Source organism: Mus musculus, chromosome 3 (genome assembly GCF_000001635.26).
Source record: "Mus musculus strain C57BL/6J chromosome 3, GRCm38.p6 C57BL/6J".
Taxonomy (NCBI): domain Eukaryota; kingdom Metazoa; phylum Chordata; class Mammalia; order Rodentia; family Muridae; genus Mus; species Mus musculus.
This window is the reverse complement of record NC_000069.6, coordinates 97,786,687-97,806,225: the sequence shown is the minus strand read 5'-3', so window position 1 is coordinate 97,806,225 and position 19,539 is coordinate 97,786,687. Positions and strand designations below refer to the sequence as shown.

The following is a 19,539-nucleotide window of genomic DNA, read 5'->3' as shown; positions in this document are numbered from 1 at the left end:
CTGTAAGTCAGTCTTCTCATTTCTAGGGTTCCATACAAAGGAATTACAGAGTACCTCATGCTCCCTTCATCTAACCTGTGGTTGTTCGTTGATGTTATTTGTATCAATAGGGCTTTCGTTCTCATTGTTTGCTAGTGCTCTGAAAGATGATGGCAAACAATATGTTTATCCATTTGTTATCGACCATGTAAGGAGTGTCCGGTGATTGGCTATCACGGTAAGGTTACTATGAGCATCCATGCTATTTGGTTTCACTTGGGTATGAAACTGTAGGTCATAGAATGACTACGCATTCCAATTTATAAGATACTGCCAAAAAAAGTGATTTTAAAATAGTAACTAGAAGAAGATAAGGGAGCTAGCCAGCCAGATAACTCAGGGAAGAATTTTCCAGGCTAATAAACAACAGAAGAGTCATCATGGCCAAAGCATCAGGAGAAGGAAAAGAATGTGTGCTCCAAGGAGACAGGGCTGCTAAAGATCGGGTGGTGATGGTGTCATTTTAGTAATTTTAGACTTTACTCAGTCACATAGGGTAGTGAGAGTTTTGATCAAGGATTAATCTAACAAGTAGCAGTTGACTCTGACCTTGAAGAGATAAAATCTGGTTATAACTTTGTAAACAGGGTGTAGAAGGGCTGGGATGGGATGCAGGAAAGCAAACTTCTGCTATAGTCCGTTCTGAGGGCTGATGGTGTTCACACTAAAGCAACACTTGACATAGGAAGAAGTGGGAATGGCAGCAGAACCAGTGGGATTTACATGGATGGATTCGATGTGGAATGAGAGAGAGAGAGAGAAAGACAGGAATTGATGAGGGCCACAGAAATGAAGAGCTACCATAACTGAGACAGGGAAGGCTGTAGACGGAGAAGGTTTGAGGTAGAAATGTAAGTATTCAATTTTAGAATCTTTGTGTTTGAGATATTTATTAGATATTTCATACAACAAGAAAGTGGTTGGGTCTGTGTCAGGACTTCTGGGGAAAGCATTGGGCTAGAGACACACATTGGGATGGTGTCAGCATGCAGATGGTATTGGAAGCTTTGAGACTCGGTTGGATCGATCATCAAGGGACTGGGAGCATCTGAAGAGGGAAGGGACCAGGATTAAGCCCTAGACACTCATATTCATAAACATTGGGAAAAGGGGGAAAAAGAAGCAAAAGAAGATTCCTGTGGGAAGGAAAGCCAGTAGCCAGTGCTTGCTCCTTGGAGCCAGATTTATACAACAAAAACAAAAACAAAAACAAAAACAAACAAACAAACAAAAAACTGAGAAGAGGGAGAGCTCAAAGTTTTGAAAACCTCCCGGAGCCTGATGACTAAAAACTCACCTTTGGCTTTAGCACCATCCATAATCTCCATTAGAACTGCCTGGCGAAGCAGTGGAGGCAAAAAGCCTGATTTTAGTGGAATTAAGAAATGAGATAAAGACTTCTTTTTTTGTTTTGTTTTGTTTTGTTTTGTTTTGTTTTGTTTTGTTTTGTTTTGTTTTGTTTTGGTTTGGTTTGGTTTGGTTTGGTTTGGTTTGGTTTGGTTTTTTGTTGTTGTTGTTGTTGTTTGGTTGGTTTTTTTTTGGTTTTTCGAGACAGGGTTTCTCTGTGTAGCCCTGGCTGTCCTGGAACTCACTCTGTAGACCAGGCTGGCCTCGAACTCAGAAATCTGCCTGCCTCTGCCTCCCAAGTGCTGGAATTAAAGGCGTGCGCCACCACTGCCCAGCTATTATTATTATTATTATTATTATTATTATTATTATTATTATTAATAGGTTTCTTAGATCTCCCCATAGGCTAGATCAGCACCAAGCATCCTCCATACCTTTCATAATAAATATCACTGAGCTCAGAAGAGAAATCCCAGATCTGTGTAGCGAGGTTCTGAATGCCCAGTAGGCTGCAGGTAAGACGCAGCTGTGCAGAATGGGTGGGTGAGAAGCTGCCTTCTCCATCTTGCTATGTCCTCCCCTGTACCTGTCTGCTGGGAGAAGTCAGTTGAACCTGACTCTCCTGGAACTGCACCGAGGGCCTGGTAGATTTAGGAAGTGAATAAATGAGAAAAGGGCCACTAGGGAGTAGAAATCCTTGACAGAGTTTGAGCGACAGCAGCTCATTTGGTAAAGATGTCATTATCTTCTGCAGCCATGGTGAAGCAGCAAGTGGAGGCTGAGAGGGATGTCATGCCCACAAACACTGAGAGGGAGGTCACTCAGCAGTTTTGCTATGTTCCTAACGAACTGGAGTCGTTTCTGTAAGTGATGGCTGAAAGGAATTTACTATTACGGCCTGGTGTAGGTGGGCTTGAGGCTGTGTGGAACAGAGTGTTACTGTTTTGGTAGGGTGACCTCTGTAGTCACTGGAAGCCTCCCACTGGTTTAACCTGTTTTGCAGCTCTGAGAGACAGGCAGTCAGAGACAAGGCACTCTTTGGGCAGAGGACAAGTAGCAGAGTAGTAAGGTGGTAACATTTGTTTATCTATGCTTCACCAAAGACTTAATAAGTGTTAAGTGCTTAATAAGTTATATGTAGTAGCTGTTTCTGGTGTGATTGGACCACAGGATTAATGGCAAGGCACCAAACATGGCCACACACAATACCTTACAGATGTGAAGAAATATAATAGAAGCCACACACACCATTTGAAATTCTCTGGTGACCACAGGTTTAAAAAACTCAACAGAGAGGGTTAGAGAGATGACTCAGCAGGTAAGAGCACTGGCTGCTCTTCCAGAAGACTTCGGTTTAAAACCCCAGCACCCACATGGCAGCTCACAACTGTTTGTAACTTCAGTTCCAGAGGCCCTCACCTGACATCCATGCAGGCAAAACACTAGTGCACATGAAATAAAAATAAGAGTAATAAAAAACTGAAAAGAGCCATGTAAAATTGATGGTAATAATGTATTTTTAACATTGTAAGTTCAACATAAAATCAAAGAACAAAGATTCTTTATTGTTTTTTAAGCTTGCATATTCTTTTATGATAGTTAGTATTGAAAATCCACTGTGAACTGTCCTTTCACAGTTTGCACTAGTCACATCTCCAGGGTTCAGTAGCCATGGGTGGCCTGTGCCTGCCATGCTGAGTGGCCCAGCTGTCTGTGGGGTAACCACTGTCCCAGGCTTCCAGGAGAGGCCTGAGTTCACAGAGTTGCCTGATGAGCAGATGAACAGAGGATTGGCATTTGACTACGCTTTCAAAGCAGGAATCAGACATTAGAGTACAACATCAGATCATGTCAGATCCCATCAAGAACTTAAAAGTATTCAGCCGGCCATATTGGCCAATGTATTTATGTTTGGGGCGTTTTGGCTTTTGAGATAAGGTCTCACTGCGTAGACCTGGCTAGAATGAAATCCTTATGTAGAGGAGCTGGCCTTGAATTCACAGAGATCTGCCCATCTGAGTGCTGAGATAAGAGGTATGTGCCAATTTGCCCAGCCTTTAATATAGTCATTATACTCCACAGAAGTCCTAAACCTGCTGCCCGAGGAGTAATAAAAGCAAAGCAAAGGGTGATTCCTGGGAAATGCAGCTCTTAAACAGCTGTGAGAAATACATCGCTGGGAGCATCCGTTTTAGCTCCTGTAATGGGGCTGGGCGCCTGTCTCCTATGAAGTATCCTGGGGGATTGCAGGGGCTCCAGCCTCACCCCAGCTCTTACCAGGGGCCTGCAAGTTACTAAGTTAAGCCCAGCCAGGCCTATTTATGAACATAGACTCCAGCCAGGTCAGGGAGGTTTGTCCTGCTAAGGAATGTACTGGGGAGGGGAGAGGCTCACTGAGATCATTGGTATTTGTGTGCACGGCTTCTCACTTGCCAGCCTGGTTGGGGTAGATCAGCAGAGGCTCTGGGACTTAACCAAGAGACTAACAGTGATCAGAGACAATGAATAGCTTGTGACACACCGGTCACTGTGAGAAAGACAGCATGGATCTTGGGACCTCTGGGCACAGAGTCTAAATAAAATAGTCGGGGTACCTCACTTTTCCTCATGTATCCTTCGTTAAAAGTAAACATGTTTTAGAGCAATATATATGGGGCAAAGGGTAGCTAGGCGATCCTTGGGTGTCCTGTCCAGCTTTGCTATGAGCTAAAATACATATACACATACAAATAAAATGCATATATGTATATTATATGTATAGGTATATGTATAGGTAGAGATATATGTACCCCTACATATATAGCTTCTTCTAACATCAAATTCCAAGCACACCTCATTTTAATCTTTTTTAATTGAATTCCCAAACTGGGTGTTGGTCAGAATCGGCTATTTCCCTGTGGTTCATGCCTCTGATTACTGTGTAAAACTACATTATTGAATACTTTCAATATGTCAATATTCTCATTTCATCTTATTTAGTTGGGCATACCTGAAATTAAAACCTGAAGGAACTGTACTAAAGTCCCTGAAGTGATGATCTCTAGAAGACAGAAGATGAGCTAGCTCTGAAAAATGGCTGAATCTGCATTTTTCTGTCTTTCAGTATAGTAGACGGTGTGAGAGTCGGAATTTACACCCCAGCTGATAGCCATCTTTTCCATGCCCCTGCCTCAGCACTGGAGTCTTACCTTCCCTTGATGGTGCTGCAGTTCATATTTATATCCCAAACTAGAGCTGGGAGGGAAAGCAGCCGAGTGTAATACGTTGTCTGTGGGTTAGTGGTGTCTCTTTGGAGCATGAAGTCAGGAGTCACATGAATTCACAATAAGTTGTGTATCTGCTGCTATTTATATCTGACACCTGTGCACATTTCTGTGTAGCCATCTGATGCTGGGTTTTCTCTGGCTTATTGCAGTCCACTATAAATCAACGACTTAATTAGACTTAGGCTATAAACTCTGTGAGGGCTGTGTCAGACTTGATATATCTAAAAGCTGTTAGAGTGCCCTGCACATACAAGGGTTGATGCTTATTAAGTATTTGGTTAGGGGAGGGGAATAAGGGAATGCTGACATCTCACAAGTCAACAACCTTGCCCTCTGCCACTTTTCTTTGTCTTTTTGTCTGTCTGTCTGTCTGTCTGTCTGTCTGTCTATATGTCCCTCCCCCGCCCCTGCATCTTTCCCTTTTGCTTTGTCTTTATACATCACACACACACACACACACACACACACACACACACACCAACCCTTAGCCATATTTACCCAAACACCTAATTTTAGGGCATCAGTGCTCTCAGATATAAACATCTGTGTTGATCTAATCAAAGCCAGTCAGCGTGGCTTCAGGACCAACCCCAGGAAGAACTGAGGGAGGTTGGACTTGAGATGCGGTGTCCTGAACAGAGTGTCAGTGTGGACACAGGGCCTACTGTTATAGAAAGCAAACTTTCCACTTGGTTTTTTTCCATCTCCTTGGGAGACTGGATACTCAAGCTGGCTCTGGCGGGCACCACCCTGGTATTGCACGGTCTGACTGTGCCTGAAGACAGTGCACTGTTGTTCCTTCCCTGGCAAAGAAGGGACACTTGTCCCATGTTGGAACAACCTCTGTGCCTCATTGGGGCCTTAGTATACAACCGAAGATGGTGAGCATAGACTCTGTGGGAAGGCAGGAGTTGTACTTCATAAACCAAGTCTTCTATCCTGTTAAAGTCTAGAAACTTAATGTTGTGCACATGAGTCCAGCTGCCTGGATGTCTCACACCACAGAGGTCACAGGGAGAGTAGGTGGCATTGTTAAGAGAAAGGTCACAATCTGAAGGAATCAAATGTTTACAAAGCTTTGGGATGTCTCTCAAATGTCACACCACGAATAACAGAACTAGATTATCTGTACCTACAAGAGTTCTGTTTTGCTTAGAAATTTTGTGACTAGAAGGGAATTTTATTCATAAAAGAATTCCTTCAGAAACTTCTAAAATGATTTCTAGGGATCCTCCAAGCACCACCCTCTTGCACCTCAGTCAGGAGGATACAACTCTGTATGAAAACACGGCATGCCTTACCACATTCTGCAGAGATGATCTGCCCCAGGGTGATCAGAGAAGTCTGAAAGAGGAAGTTCCTTTGTGTATGAAGAGCTCTTATGAACCTTACCTTTCTGGAGAGGGAAGCTCATCCGTTAACAGCTACTGCTCACTGGGGTGGACAGACCTGTGTGGGTGTGGGTGTGGGGGTGGGTGGGTGTCTCACAAACGTCTTAAACTCTTCCACCCACTAAAATACTCCTTTTTGAGTTTCTCTAATTTACAGTATTGCTTAGGGTGAGATTTCTGCTATGCTTATTTTTGTCTCAAGTAAAGACTTGTTTGTGGAAGGCCTGCTCCTCCTTGGCTTCTCCTGTCTCTAAATGTGCAGTAGGTTCCCCGAGGTCTGACCCTGAATTACCCTGTACTCTACAGAGAATTCCATGAGCTCACAACTGCGGGGCTAAGGAAAGTGCTTCAGTTTGGCAACTTTAATCTCCAGTGAGTATTGTACTCACTGATTTTATCATGTATACTGACATGTTGTTACATATATTACAATATTTACATGTTACCTTCATGTTACATATATCACACATATAGTATATTACAAATGTACATACATATACATACATGTGTCCCCTGATACCACCCTCAGTATGGATGCTGAATTATGTTCATAATTGTGCTGCAGAAAGTTTCCCAGACAGGAGGAAGCTTGAGGTGGATCCAGGTAAGGTCAGGTTTAGAAGGAGAAAAGACACCACAGCCTGGGTGGCTCAGGCAGTGCCTGTGGCATGCAGGACAGCTGCGTGATTGGCTTCACAGTCAGTAGAAGTCCTGTTTGAAGGAGGGGGCAGCACTGAGCATAGAGGCAGGTTTATTCTTTGTTCACCAATACCAGGAAATGGACTCAGCACCACCATTCTATGTATCTCAGAGGGTTTAAAGGAGCCAATGTGGGGAGCCAAACGTTCTTTGCCTTGACTCGAGTTTGTGCAATTCCAGAAGTAAAAAAGAAAAAGATGCAAAGAATCTTAAACACGTATCTTTTTGTAGGGTAAACACCCTGTTTGACTTTATGGGAAACTCTAAATGTGCACAAAAATAAAAAGAATAGCTTTTCCTGTCCCTGCTCCATGTACTGAGACCATGTTCTGGGTCTGTAGTGTCAACACTTCCCAGTGGATTTTGTTCTCCTAATCTCACTGCAGTGTTCTGTCTTCTCCTGCTCTCAACTTCCTATGGTAGCTCGCAGACATCACTTGACCTTGCCTGGCAATGGGTCAGAGTGGACCTCTGATATGATTTTTGTTTTAAAATCTAAACAGCATAGTATAGCCATCTACAGAGAGTTTGAAAAAAGTTTTCTTCATGGTAGCTGTTATCCAGTCCATATTCAATTTCCTGTCAAATGCTCATGTTCAGATCTTGAGACCTTGGAGCCTCTGAGCTCCATGTAGTACATAGAAGGAGAACGGGGCCTTTCACAGGGGAGAAGAGAAATGAGAGGGAGAAGGTGAGGCTGGAATCCTGTTTATTTAACCTTGGGTCTTAGTGAGTGTGTAGAACAGCATCCAGAAACTGTTCCCAGATTAAAACAGAAAATCTTTTTTTAAATTTTACATTTTTCATGTATGTGCGTGTGGTGTGCACGTGGTGTGTGTGTGTGTGTGTGTGTGTGTGTGTGTGTGTATGTATGTGTGCATGGACATGCATATGGAGGCCTGCATTTGATGTAGGAAATCACACTCTTCTGCATTATTCATTGACATAAAGTCTCTCGATCAATCACAGAGCTCACCCATATGGCTAGTCTTGTTAGTAAGTTTGCTCTAGGGAAATCCTGTCTTTGTCTTCTGAGGCTAAAATTACAGGAGGACGGCCATACCCAAATGTGATTTATATGAGTTTCTAAAGATTTGAACTCTAGTTAGTCCTCAGCCTCACAAGGCAAGCAATTTTACCACTAAGTTATATCCCTGGCCCTGAATTGCTAAAAGACTTCAGATTGAAAGTTTTTCACGAAATCTCAAAACATTATCCTATGTCGCTGCCTTGGGTAGCAGAACTCAGTCCATGAAACAGGACTGGAGTTTGGAATGTGAATTTTTAGCATGGGAGATTGGTCGTGCAAGAAATTCTAAGGACCCCGGGTGCCTCTTTCCCTGAGCTTTAAACAGGCGTTATTCCGTGCAAAGATACTGTACAGTCGATATATCATGTTTGTGAGGAATAGAAAGAAGACTTTGGGTACAAATCACTAGGGAGAATGAAGACAAGGAAGCACGGATAGAAAACCACATGGGAACATAACAAACGAAGTAGCACCCCCCAGTCCTTGCTGGGGAGCAGGGGTGGGGGCAGGCGGAGGGGGCGAGAATGGCTGTTAGGCAGATCATTTTTCTTTGTCAGTCCCTTGTTAGCTGGCTCATTTGTTGGATTTATTCTCTCATGAGTTGTATTGGGAAAGTTTTTGAAAATATTATTCTTAAGAGATATTTCTGCATTGTGAATTTTATGAGCACGTAAATCCGTTTAGAGTTAAAATCGAAAACTTGGAAAGAGTCAGCTGATCAGTCTGCTGTGTTTTTAATTCAGTCCAAGTTGAACTCAGATGTAAATGCAGGCGGGGACATCATTTTAGGGAGATCTATGTTTAAGGTGGATTGTGGCTGAGATGCTGGCCTTGAGGCTTCGTCTTACACAGCACTCTGCAGGTCATGGCAAGCGTCACTGAAGTCCCGTGCATTGCTGAGTGTGCCAGCCCTGGCCTGTGATTCTAAATGCTGACATTGTGGTGCAGTTTAGTGCCTTTCCCATTTAAGTTAAGCTTCGGCACTGAAGGTTTTCTGTGAGCTAAGTGGGTGGGTTTGGGAGCACACAGCAAAAGAGGTGCCTTCCTCCCCAGCTCCCTCTTCTTCAGTACATACATTTCCCTAGATATTTTAATGTAGTGCTGGCAAGATTTGCTGATATGATAAGCAAGCGTAGTTTGGGATCCACTTAAGCTATACTTAGAATAAACCTATACAGAAATACTTACTCATGAAGTATAGACAAATAGGTAAACCACGCCATGAATTACATGAGAGTCATAAATCCACATCTTTTTTCTCCCTCCCCGACCCTTTTTAATTTCTCTTCACTCCTTATCTCAAAAGACTAAAGTGGACAGTGTCCAGATTGGGAACCTGTGCGAGGGCATCCTGCTTTTAGTGTACAGTGTACAGTGTACAGTCTCCTATATCTGCAGGAAACTTTTGCTTTGTTATATATCTGTCCTCTAAGATAGAGCTGATGGCCTGGGGGGGGGGGGTGTTGATTGTCCAGAGGCAGCTACTGACAGACAGGAAATCTTGAAACTCAAGAGTTCGTTTGCCAATCTGTTTGGATTTCTGAAAAGGACTGCAATGAGATGCTGTAGACCAAGGCCAAAGTCAAACAGGAAGCAGGTTAGAGAGCACTGGGGGCTAAAGATGGTGAATGTGTTTTCTTTTCAGAACATCGAGCTGAAGGTTGAAGTGGAGAGCCTGAAACGAGAACTCCAGGACAGGAAACAGCATCTAGATAAAACATGGTGAGTTGCGAGTTGAGCTCTGTGAAGAGCAATATGAATGCATGAGCTCTGTCCATCCCAGACTCCAACTCACTCACTGGAAAGTAGTCAATTTAAAACCAAAGCCCTGAACCTTCCCCTTCACATTTGAATGTAGGCTCTCATTTGCGATTTGAAGCTATGGGTTTCATGTTTTCTTTCCCTTGGGTGTGTCTGTTTCTCAGATGTGTCTGCTGTGGTCAGACACACCTTGCCCCAAATAAGCAGATCTCCCAGACGTGAGACTGTAAGTTTCCTGTTAAATAGGAAAGAACTAATCAGGAGGAAGTGAATGTTGAGATATTTGCAAATAGCATTTATCAGATGAGCGGTCTGATAAGATCCAAAGTGTAATGTTCAGGGAAAATGGTCACTCTCATGTTCTTCTGTGAAAATAGGGATTAGGACATCATTTTTGGTACGGTATATTGACTTTTAAAGTGATAATCCCTAGAGAAACTCTATTCCTTGTAACTGAAGACACTCATGAAAGGATAAAACCAACAGTATGTCCGCATCATTTCTTTGTGATGACAGAAAACTTGAAGCAATCATCCATTAATAAGTCAATGGCTGAAGATATTTCAGTGTATCTGTCCTGTGGCCTATTACACAGCTGTTAAAAAGAATGAACTCCATATTGTTCTTGCAAAAAAAAAAAAAAGAGCTAAGAGGAAACGTGAATGTTTATAGAACAAGCCTTGTGGGGCAAACATGTGTGTTCTAGTTTGTGTTCCTGTTGCTGTGATAAATTGTTGATCAAAACCAACTTGGATCAGAAAAAAATTTGTTTTGTCGGGCAACAGTTACCACTGGAGGAAGCTGGGCAGGGATTCAAGGCAGAAACTGACGAGATGGTGGAAGAACATTGCTTCCTGGCTTGCTTAGCTACCTTCCTTGTCCAACCCAGGACTGCCTGCCCGAGGATGGCACTGCCCACCCCCTATATCAGTTACTAATTGACAAAATGCCCCTAAAGACAGCTCACAGGCAGACCCCATGGAGACAATTCCTCAATTGAGATTTACTTTCCCAGGTGTGACAATCTGAGCCCTAAAGCCAACTATGACAGTACAGTTGCTTTGTTTTATATATAGCGGAAAGCAATCAAACCAATTTGAGGGTTGCTACCAAACTCTTGGAAACTGCTTTTATTAAGAGAGTAAAGTCAGAGTCCTGCAAGAAGAAAACTTGATCTTTTTTTTTTCTTTTGTATACTTCTATCAAGGTGGGCTGCTCTAGTCGGGCGCCATGGTATACACCTGTGAATTTCGTACTGAGATGCCTGAGGCAAGAGATGAGGAGTTTAAGGCCAGCCAGACCGAGTAGCAAATTCATGTTGAAGGAGACCACACAATGAAACTTTGTCTCAGTAAATGGAAAGAAAGTCTAAAGGGCAGTTTTAAATGATAGTGTTAGAATATAGCCTGCAATCCAAACATGTTTGATCTGATCTGATAGACCTTTTGTATCGATAGTATTTCTTGGAGTTTAGGATAGCTAAATAAGATGAGAGGTATATGCAAGATGTTGGCAACAAAAAATAAATAAATAAGAAACAAACAAAAAACACCCAAAATAATACATAACAGGGTTTTCTTATTAAGGTCTAGTCTTTGGTGGTAACCATTAAGAGCACTTGCCTGCTATTATAGGCTCTAGAAAACTTTGAATAACAATAAAGCAATGCATAATGGGATTTCTGTAATGCTTCAAGGTTTTATATTATTTTTATAGCTACTATGATATAGGTGGCATAGTATTCTGAAACATGAAAGGCTGGGGTGTGGGGGTAGAACTGATCTCAGAATAATGAAGACATATAGTCTCCACTCTCTAAAGCTGCCATTCCTGACTGCCAGGTGAGTGGCTCAAGGGAAGTGGAGCCAAAGGAGACGCTGATTCGCAAGCATTGCCATTGTTGGATCCCTGGCTTCTTTCATTGCGTTTTGTCCCTTCCTACTTCACAAAGGCTATACAATACCGACCCCAGAAGATGGGGCGCCTCTGAGACAGTGCTGATTAGTGCCCACTATAAACAAAAGAATTGCACAGTATCCGGGGAAGTCCAGGCCATCTCCACAGAGACAGCCTCCTGGTCTAACTACTAAAGTGTGTTAGACTTGGCGGTGATTTAGAAGCCTATGATTTAATGGAGTTCTTCACTCTGAGAGCAAGAAGATGGTTCGTGGGTCTCACAAAATGACTTAAAACACAAACAAAACCTAACCGGAATTAAGATGACTCTGCACCTGATTTGGCCCCCCAAATTTCTAATCCTCAGATATCCAAGGACAGCTGTTGTTCACTATAAATAAACCGCTGATACCTTACCCTCTTCATGCTGGTGCATGGACAGCCATTCCTAGGGATATCAGAGAAGCTACTTGCAGCCAAAACCTGAGTGTATGCAGATTACATGTCTGTTATCTGCCGGGGCCCGTGAACACTGATGGAAGTGTTTAGAGGCAGCCCAGACTCAGGGCAGGTCCTCTGCGCATTCCTGGTTGTGACGGAGTGCATTTCTGTGGATCTGGACGTCATGTCCTGGCAACCTACATAGAATAAACCCAAACAGCAAGGAAGCAGGCTGCTGCCAAGTCCCTCTAGGAGAGCCAATAAACAGAAAAGTCCATGATGTGGTCCTAGCTGCTGACTCCACGCCTTCCCCATGAGCTCCTCCTCTTGAAGTTATGCAGTCATAGCGTCTTGGGCAGCAAGCTTACCCTCCTTGACAGGCAACAAAGAAGCTAGTGGTCCTAAAAGATGAGATGAAAAGGCTGGGCAGGGACTGGAGATATAGCTCAGCAGTTAAGAGCACTGACTGCTCTTCCAGAGGTCTTGAGTTCAATTCCCAATATAGTGGCTCACAATCATCTGTAATGGGATCCAATGCCCTCTTTCTGGTGTGTCTGTAAATATCTACAGTGTCCTCATATATATATATAATAAATTTAAAAAGGAAAAAGAAAAGGCTGGACAGAGTGGTTCCGGGGAACAATGCAGAGCAAGTGTTTCTCTGGTCCCAGTGAATGGCTGGAGTGATCTGAGTCTGCAGATGGAGTTTAATGTCTGCTCTAATTAGCAAATGCTACATCATTGTAGGGCCGATGCAGAGGATCTCAACAGCCAGAATGAGGCAGAGCTCCGGCGCCAGGTTGAAGAACGGCAGCAGGAGACAGAACACGTTTATGAGCTCCTAGGGAACAAGATCCAGCTGCTGCAGGAGGTGAGGGGTGTCCACGGGTCCACAAAGGCAAGGGCAAGCGGTTCCCTAAAGCCTCTTCCCGGCCACTCTCTCGATTTTGGCCAGTCTGTTCTTTGCTTCTCTAGTCTATCAGATGCCTGACCTGGGTAGGACCTACCACCTCTTAGCTTTCCTGCCTTTTTCAGGAACCCAGGCTAGCAAAGAATGAAGCCACAGAGATGGAGACTCTGGTGGAGGCAGAGAAGAGGTGCAATCTGGAGCTCTCAGAGAGGTGGACGAATGCTGCCAAGAACAGGGAAGATGCAGCAGGAGACCAGGAGAAGCCTGACCAATATTCTGAGGCACTGGCTCAGAGGGACAGGTAGGTGTTTTTGGTGGTCTTTTCCTGGGCTGCCTTTTTTGTGTCCTCCAACTTGGGGGAGCACATTATTCATAGCCGTGCCGTTCCCCTTTTAGTACAGATTGTGGGTTTTCTTCCCTTTCTAAGACGCCATGCCTTTCTGAACCAGATTTCCTATTAAGGTTGGCTCTTTAGTGGTATCCGGTAGGAAAGCTCACTGGTTTGTGGCAGGAGCCTATGTAGAAACAGGTAAATAATGGAGTGATTGAATGGTTGCACGAAAAGATTCCTTTTATTTCTTTGGCCCAGGAGAATTGAAGAGCTGAGGCAGAGCTTGGCTGCTCAGGAGGGGCTTGTGGAACAGCTGTCTCAAGAGAAACGACAACTGTTACATCTGCTGGAGGAGCCAGCGAGCATGGAAGTGCAGGTAAGGCTCAGGCTGGGTGGCCTGGGCAGCAGTTTCAGAGTCTCTCTCGAGCACTGTGTTGTTACTGTGTTGTTACTGATTGGCACGTAACAAATCACCACACACTGCGCAGAATATAACGCAGCGTATCTTGATCTTGCGAGGTTTTCTGTCAGGAACCCAGATGTGGCTCAGTTGGGCCTCAGTTTAGGGTTCTGTAAGTTTGAAATCCAGGTATGGACTGGGTTTCTTATCTCGAGGGTGACCTTGGAAAGGATGTGTGTCTATGGCTCCGTGTGTCACTGGCAGAACTGATTTCTGTAAGGAGGTGGCAATCGTGGGCTACAGTAAAGACTGTTGCTCCTCTATTTCCTTGCCCCTTTTCGAGGGCTCCACTGAGTAGGACAGACCCACCCTTTGATTAATTTAAAGTCAACTGACTATGGGGCTGGACAGATGGCTCAGCAGTTGAGAGTACTCATTGCTCTTTAGACTAGACTTTGGTCCCCAGCACCCATGTTAGGCAGCTCACAACCACCTGTAGCTCTAGCTTCAGGAAATCAGAACCCTGTTGGCCTCTGTGAGCACATGTGCTAACATGCTCCCCCCACACTCAGATTCACATGCACACATAATGAAAAATAAATGAATATTTTTAAAGCCAATTGATGAGGAATCTACGTTATATCTGGGAATTCTGCTCACTTTTGTCATAGAATTGTAACCCAGTTGTGCAGTGGCATTCCACTGTGCTTGCGGCACAGTAATGTTTAGAAGCCAGTCTTTCTCTATAGCTCTCCAAGCGAGTGGAAACTACACAAAGGAATAGATAGATACCGGGGAATTATGAGGAAAGCTTTAGAATTTTCTCATTAATTCCGAGTGATTTCTTACTATAAATAACATGCTCTTAAAACAAGCTTTATTGTTAAAAACTTTCAAATAAATAAAAACATGACATATCAAAACCAACTAAACCCAAAGTTTATACAATTTAATGAAAACTATTTTTGTTAGAATTAGCATTCAAAATGAAAGCTGTGAAGCTTCCTAAATCCTACACTTTCAGGACTGGATACATTTTATGCACTTATCCATCACCCAAACCCAAATTATCCACGACAGAATTGGAACTAGTAGAACAATTACCTTCATAGCCTCATTATGACCTGTATCCACCACCTGCCTTCAGCCCTTCTCATCCCATTATATCTGGCCTTTCCTGTTCTAATTTCTTCCTGTTACACTGAGCCCACATTGCATTTGTATATATATATTGGAATTCATATATATATATATGCTCACCACACACACACACACACACACACACACACACAGGGCTATGCACAGACAGTCTGGTCTCCAGTTGAGTTGAGGTCTGACCCCAGGACCCAGTGGTGATAATTCACCTACATTGGATGGAAGGAGTTCTCTCATGTCTCCTGGACCCTGGCTCCTGTTGAAGTTACTGCCCCCACAGCCCCCACAGGAGAAGCATGGCTTTTAGTCACATAGACAATCTCCCAAGCTTCTGACCTTCAGGCTAAACTCCTCCCCAGTTACCTAGCAACAGTAAACATAACAGCACACCATAAGAAGGGCTGCTTGGCCCCACCTCACTCTCTTACTCCCCTTATTCTCCTCTCTCCTCTTCTCTCTCCTTTCACTCTCTTACTCTCTCTCTCTCTCTCACTCTAACTTTTCTTCTCTCTCTCTCCTTTACCCCCTTCTCTCCTCTTGGCCATGGCCGGTCTTTCTCTCTCTCTTTCTACCTTCTCTCTTTCCCCCTGCCTTTCTAAAGCTCTAAAACCATAGACTGTCTCTGCTTATCAAGGCCCACTGTGCTTACTCTCGCCTGCATGGGAACCTCTCTCCCTCAGCCCTCTCTCCCATAACCCTGGGGCACAGAGTGTCTCTCTGCCCCCCCCCCCACCATCCAGTGGGGTCAGTGGCTTAGATGCCCACCCGGGGCTCAGTGGAAAGCATCTGGCAGCCCTCTCACATCCACCTGCCCAGAGCATAGGAGGAACTCTGGCAGGACACAGGCTATCCTCCCTCCCCCCTCTTCTCCAGCCTCCCTTTAGTTCCCACAACACACATATATAATTATTGGCTAGATTCCATGTATTTGAGAGGATAAGTTGTTTATGCCTTTCTGAGATTTTTGTGACCTCACTTAATATTATACATTATTAGTCCATCCAATTTTTGCAATATTTTAAACTTCATTTTTGTTAGAGCTGAGTAGTAATCCATTATATATGGTGTGTGTGAGTGTGGACCAAATTTTTTTATCCACTCTTCTGTTAATATGCAGCTAGGATGATTCCAATTCTTTGCCATAATGACTAAAGCAGCAATAAATGCAGGGTATAAATATCTCAGTGGTGGGGCATGGGGTTCTCTGGAACGTGCCCAGGAGTGAAATAGCCAGGCCATATGGTAGTTCTGTTTTTAACTTTTGGGGAAATCTCTAAACTGATTTCCACAGTGACTGTATTAATTTACATCCCCACTCATAATAAATAAGGGTTCCTTTCCTTCTTCTCCATGTCTTCTCCAGCATTTGTTATCAGGTTTGATGATGACAACCACTTGACAGGGTGAGGCAGTATCTGATCATAGTTTTCATTTGCATTTTCCTGATGGCTAGAGAAACTGAACACTTAAAAATAGTCATTGGGCATTTGTCTATCTGTCTTCCTTCCTTCCTTCCTTCCTTCCTTCCTTCCTTCCTTCCTTCCTTCCTTCCTTTCTCTCTTCTCTCTCTCTCTCTCTCTCTCTCTCTCTCTCTTTCTTTCTTTCTTTCTTTCTTTCTTTCTTTCTTTCTTTCGAAACTGTCTATTCAGTTCATTTGCTCATTTATTGATTAGCAATTTTATTTCCTTGGAACTGGTATTGAATTTCTGGTGTTCTTTGTAAACTCTGGATATTAGCCCTCGTCTGAGGTGTAGCCAGTGAAGAGTATCCCCCACCCTATGGGCCATCTGTTATCTCTGCTGATTGTTTCCTTTGCTGAACAGAAAGTTTTATTTTCATATCATACCATTGGTTAATACTTAGGGTTAGTTCCTGTGCTGTTGCTGGGTGTTGTTTTGTTTTTTTAATGTTCTTGAAGCTGGAAATATGGCTGAATGGTTAAGAGCACTGACTGCCCTCTTATAGGACCCAAGTTCAATTCCCAGCACCTACATGGTGGCTTAACAATCATATGTAAGTCCAGTTTCACTAGGGATCCAGTGCCCTCTTCTGGCCTCTGTGGGCACTTCACATATGTGGTGCCCAGACATACATACAGGTAAAACACACATATACACTAAGTAAAAGTAAGTAAATCTTAAGAAAGAAAGAAAGAAAGAAAGAAAGAGAGAGAGAGAGAGAGAGAGAGAGAGAGAGAGAGAGAGAGAAAGGAAGAAAGAAAGAATGAAAGAAAGAAAGAAAGAAAGGAAGGAAGGAAGAAAGTTTTTGCCTATTTCAATATGTTGAAGAGTAGTACTTACTCCTGTGTTTTCTTCTAAAAGTTTCAGTGTTTCAGGCTTTCAATTGAGGCCCTTGATCTATTTTTAATTGATAAGGTGAAAGGTAAGTATATAATTTAATTCTTCTGCAGGTGGAAATCCAGGTTTGCCAGTTCCATTTGTTGAATAGGTTATCTTTTCTCCTAACTAGTTTTTGTGCCTTCTGCCAAAAATTAGTAAGCATAGATTTGCCATTTTAGTTCCGGGTTCAATCATTGGTTGAACTCTCTATTTTCCTGCTAGAACCAGACTGTCTTTGTCACTGTAGCTCTATGGTATAATTTGAGGTTGAATACTGTAATGTCACCACCATTGATTGTTCTTACTCCTTAGGCTTGCTTTGTCTATTCTTCTGTGGTCCTAGATAAACTCTGCTTTTATTTTTTTCTAAACCTATGAGATATGACATGGAAATTTTAATAGTTATTGCACCAATTCTGTATGTTAATTTTAGTGATATAAACATTATCATAGTATTAATTCTTCCTATTGAGAGCACAAAATATTTTCGAATATCTAATATCTTCTGTGATTTCCTTTTTTTAATAACATGAAAATTTCATCTTAGAGGTCTTTCACTTCTTTGGTTATATTTATTTCTAAATACTTTCTAAGGGGCTGGTGAATGGAATAATTTTCCTAATTCTTTTTCAGGGAGTAGACTGTATAAATGAAAGCCACTGGGTTTTCTTTTTTTTTAAATATCGATTTTGCAACTCTCCTTTGTTAACTAGGTCCAAGAGTTTTCTAATAGACTCAATAGGGTCCATTAAGTAAAGAATGATGCCATCTGCAAATAGTCTGACTTCTTCCTGTTCTATTAGTATTTCTTTTATGTCTTTTTCTTGTCCAATTGCTGAAGCTAAGACTCTGAGCGTGTTTGCCCTGCATATTGTTTAGAAGCAAATCTTGCCCTTTAGAGCTTCAGAGGGATAGGTATAGATAGACTCCAGAGCATTATGGGGACAGTCTTAGAATTCTCCCAGCAATGCTAAGTAGGCTTTGACTACTTAGAACATAGAACATAGTTTTGATATTGAAGAGCATACCTCTACTATGGAGAAAATTATTGCAACACTAACTACATTGTTCTTGGAAGTAATCACAGACCTGGCACCTTTCCTCCATTTGACCTTCAATTTACTAAAGCCAGACTTTCTAAGTGAGCCCTAGAATGTATCTATGCTTCAGCAACACAAACAATTTCTGGACATTTTCATAGTTTTACATTGTTCTTAGAGTAATAAGACACAGAATGTGCCTTTTGCTGGAGCCTGCCAGCTAGTTCAAGGGAACCACCACACTCTCCTCTTTCTTCCTCCCCAGGGCCCAGACAGGGTGTGCGTGTGCGTGTGCGTGTGCGTGTGTGTGTGTGTGTGTGTGTGTGATGTAGAAGATAACTTGGAGGGCACAGAGTTCTACTCTACATTGCAGTCTCCAACAGAAACTCCTGCTAAGTTAAGTTGGAGAGCAGATCTGGATCTTCCAGGCCATCAGGGGTTTCCAGATGCCCTAAATTCCATTATAGATAAAGATCAAAAGCCAGATCTAGGTCATTGAGGCATCCTCACAGACCTTACACTCGATCCAGGTACCACTTTCCTGGGACGTGATTGGAAGTAGGTCCTATACACTAGAATATCCAGCATGCAGCATGTCACCATCTAATCACAGAAGACACCTGGCAGGGGGACAAGACCAGATGCAAACTCCTGCCTGAGAGGGTTCAACTAAGACTCTGTTGAAGACACAACATAGAGAGACCACCAGAAAGTGTTTTCTCAGTGTGGATGGCTGAATGGTGTCAATGTGGTTTATGATCCATGGACTGGGCTTTCATGCGGAGTTGCTTCTGTGCATTTTGAGAGGATAGATGGCTCTAAGTGGGCTATGGAAAAAAACATATGGAATGGAGCTTCATGGTAGAATAATTTGTGTGAATTAGTCTATTGGCAAGAGAGTACAGGACTATCCCAGGCACTTACAGAGGCAGGCCAACTGTGGTGGTAGAGAGTGGAGGCAGGGTAGACATCAGGATTCTCACTGTGATAGAGGATCTGGTGGAGGGCTTGACAGAAACAAATATTATGTTATCAGTGCAGGTCACCTCCCTATTGTAGCTGAATCAGTTCACAATCAAGAGCTCCACCCTACAGCCCAAGACGATATTGGTGAAGGACTAGTTGAAGCCAAAGACATTCCTTTTGATTCTAGATTTCCCCAAAGCTCCCAATAGTCCCTAGATAAAACAAACAAACAAACAAACAAAACAAAATCACAGTCTCTAGTTTATTTCATCTATACTCGGCCAGTTGTAGCTGTTTTCTGCACATTTTGCTATACTCTTAAAGATATTGTTGTTTTGAGTAGTGCAACATCTTGAGTTAAAAGGAGCCCCATGTCATGCTCTGTGATTCTCTGTTGCTTTTTACAAAGGATCGATTGCTTACCATGAGGAAAGAAATGATCTTTTGAAAGCTTTTGTGACCTATACTGTAGTGGATGTATTAAAAACCTGTGGCTACGACAATCTGCTCTTTGCTCTTCCCTTGAGA

The 19,539-nt window shown here is 42.9% G+C and overlaps 1 protein-coding gene and 1 pseudogene across 3 annotated transcripts in view; both read left to right on the top strand.

Annotated features, from left to right (window-relative positions):
* Pde4dip (phosphodiesterase 4D interacting protein (myomegalin)) overlaps positions 1-19,539 on the top strand; it is a 198,880-nt gene that overhangs the window by 82,482 nt on the left and 96,859 nt on the right. For all 3 annotated transcript variants that reach the window (NM_001289702.1, NM_001039376.2, NM_001289701.1), the window contains exons 5-8: positions 9,418-9,494; positions 12,618-12,741; positions 12,906-13,081; positions 13,370-13,487. In NM_001289702.1, the coding sequence (NP_001276631.1) occupies positions 9,418-9,494; positions 12,618-12,741; positions 12,906-13,081; positions 13,370-13,487 (495 nt within the window). The remainder of the gene's footprint in view (positions 1-9,417; positions 9,495-12,617; positions 12,742-12,905; positions 13,082-13,369; positions 13,488-19,539) is intronic.
* Gm18823 (predicted gene, 18823) lies at positions 18,377-19,153 on the top strand (annotated as a pseudogene).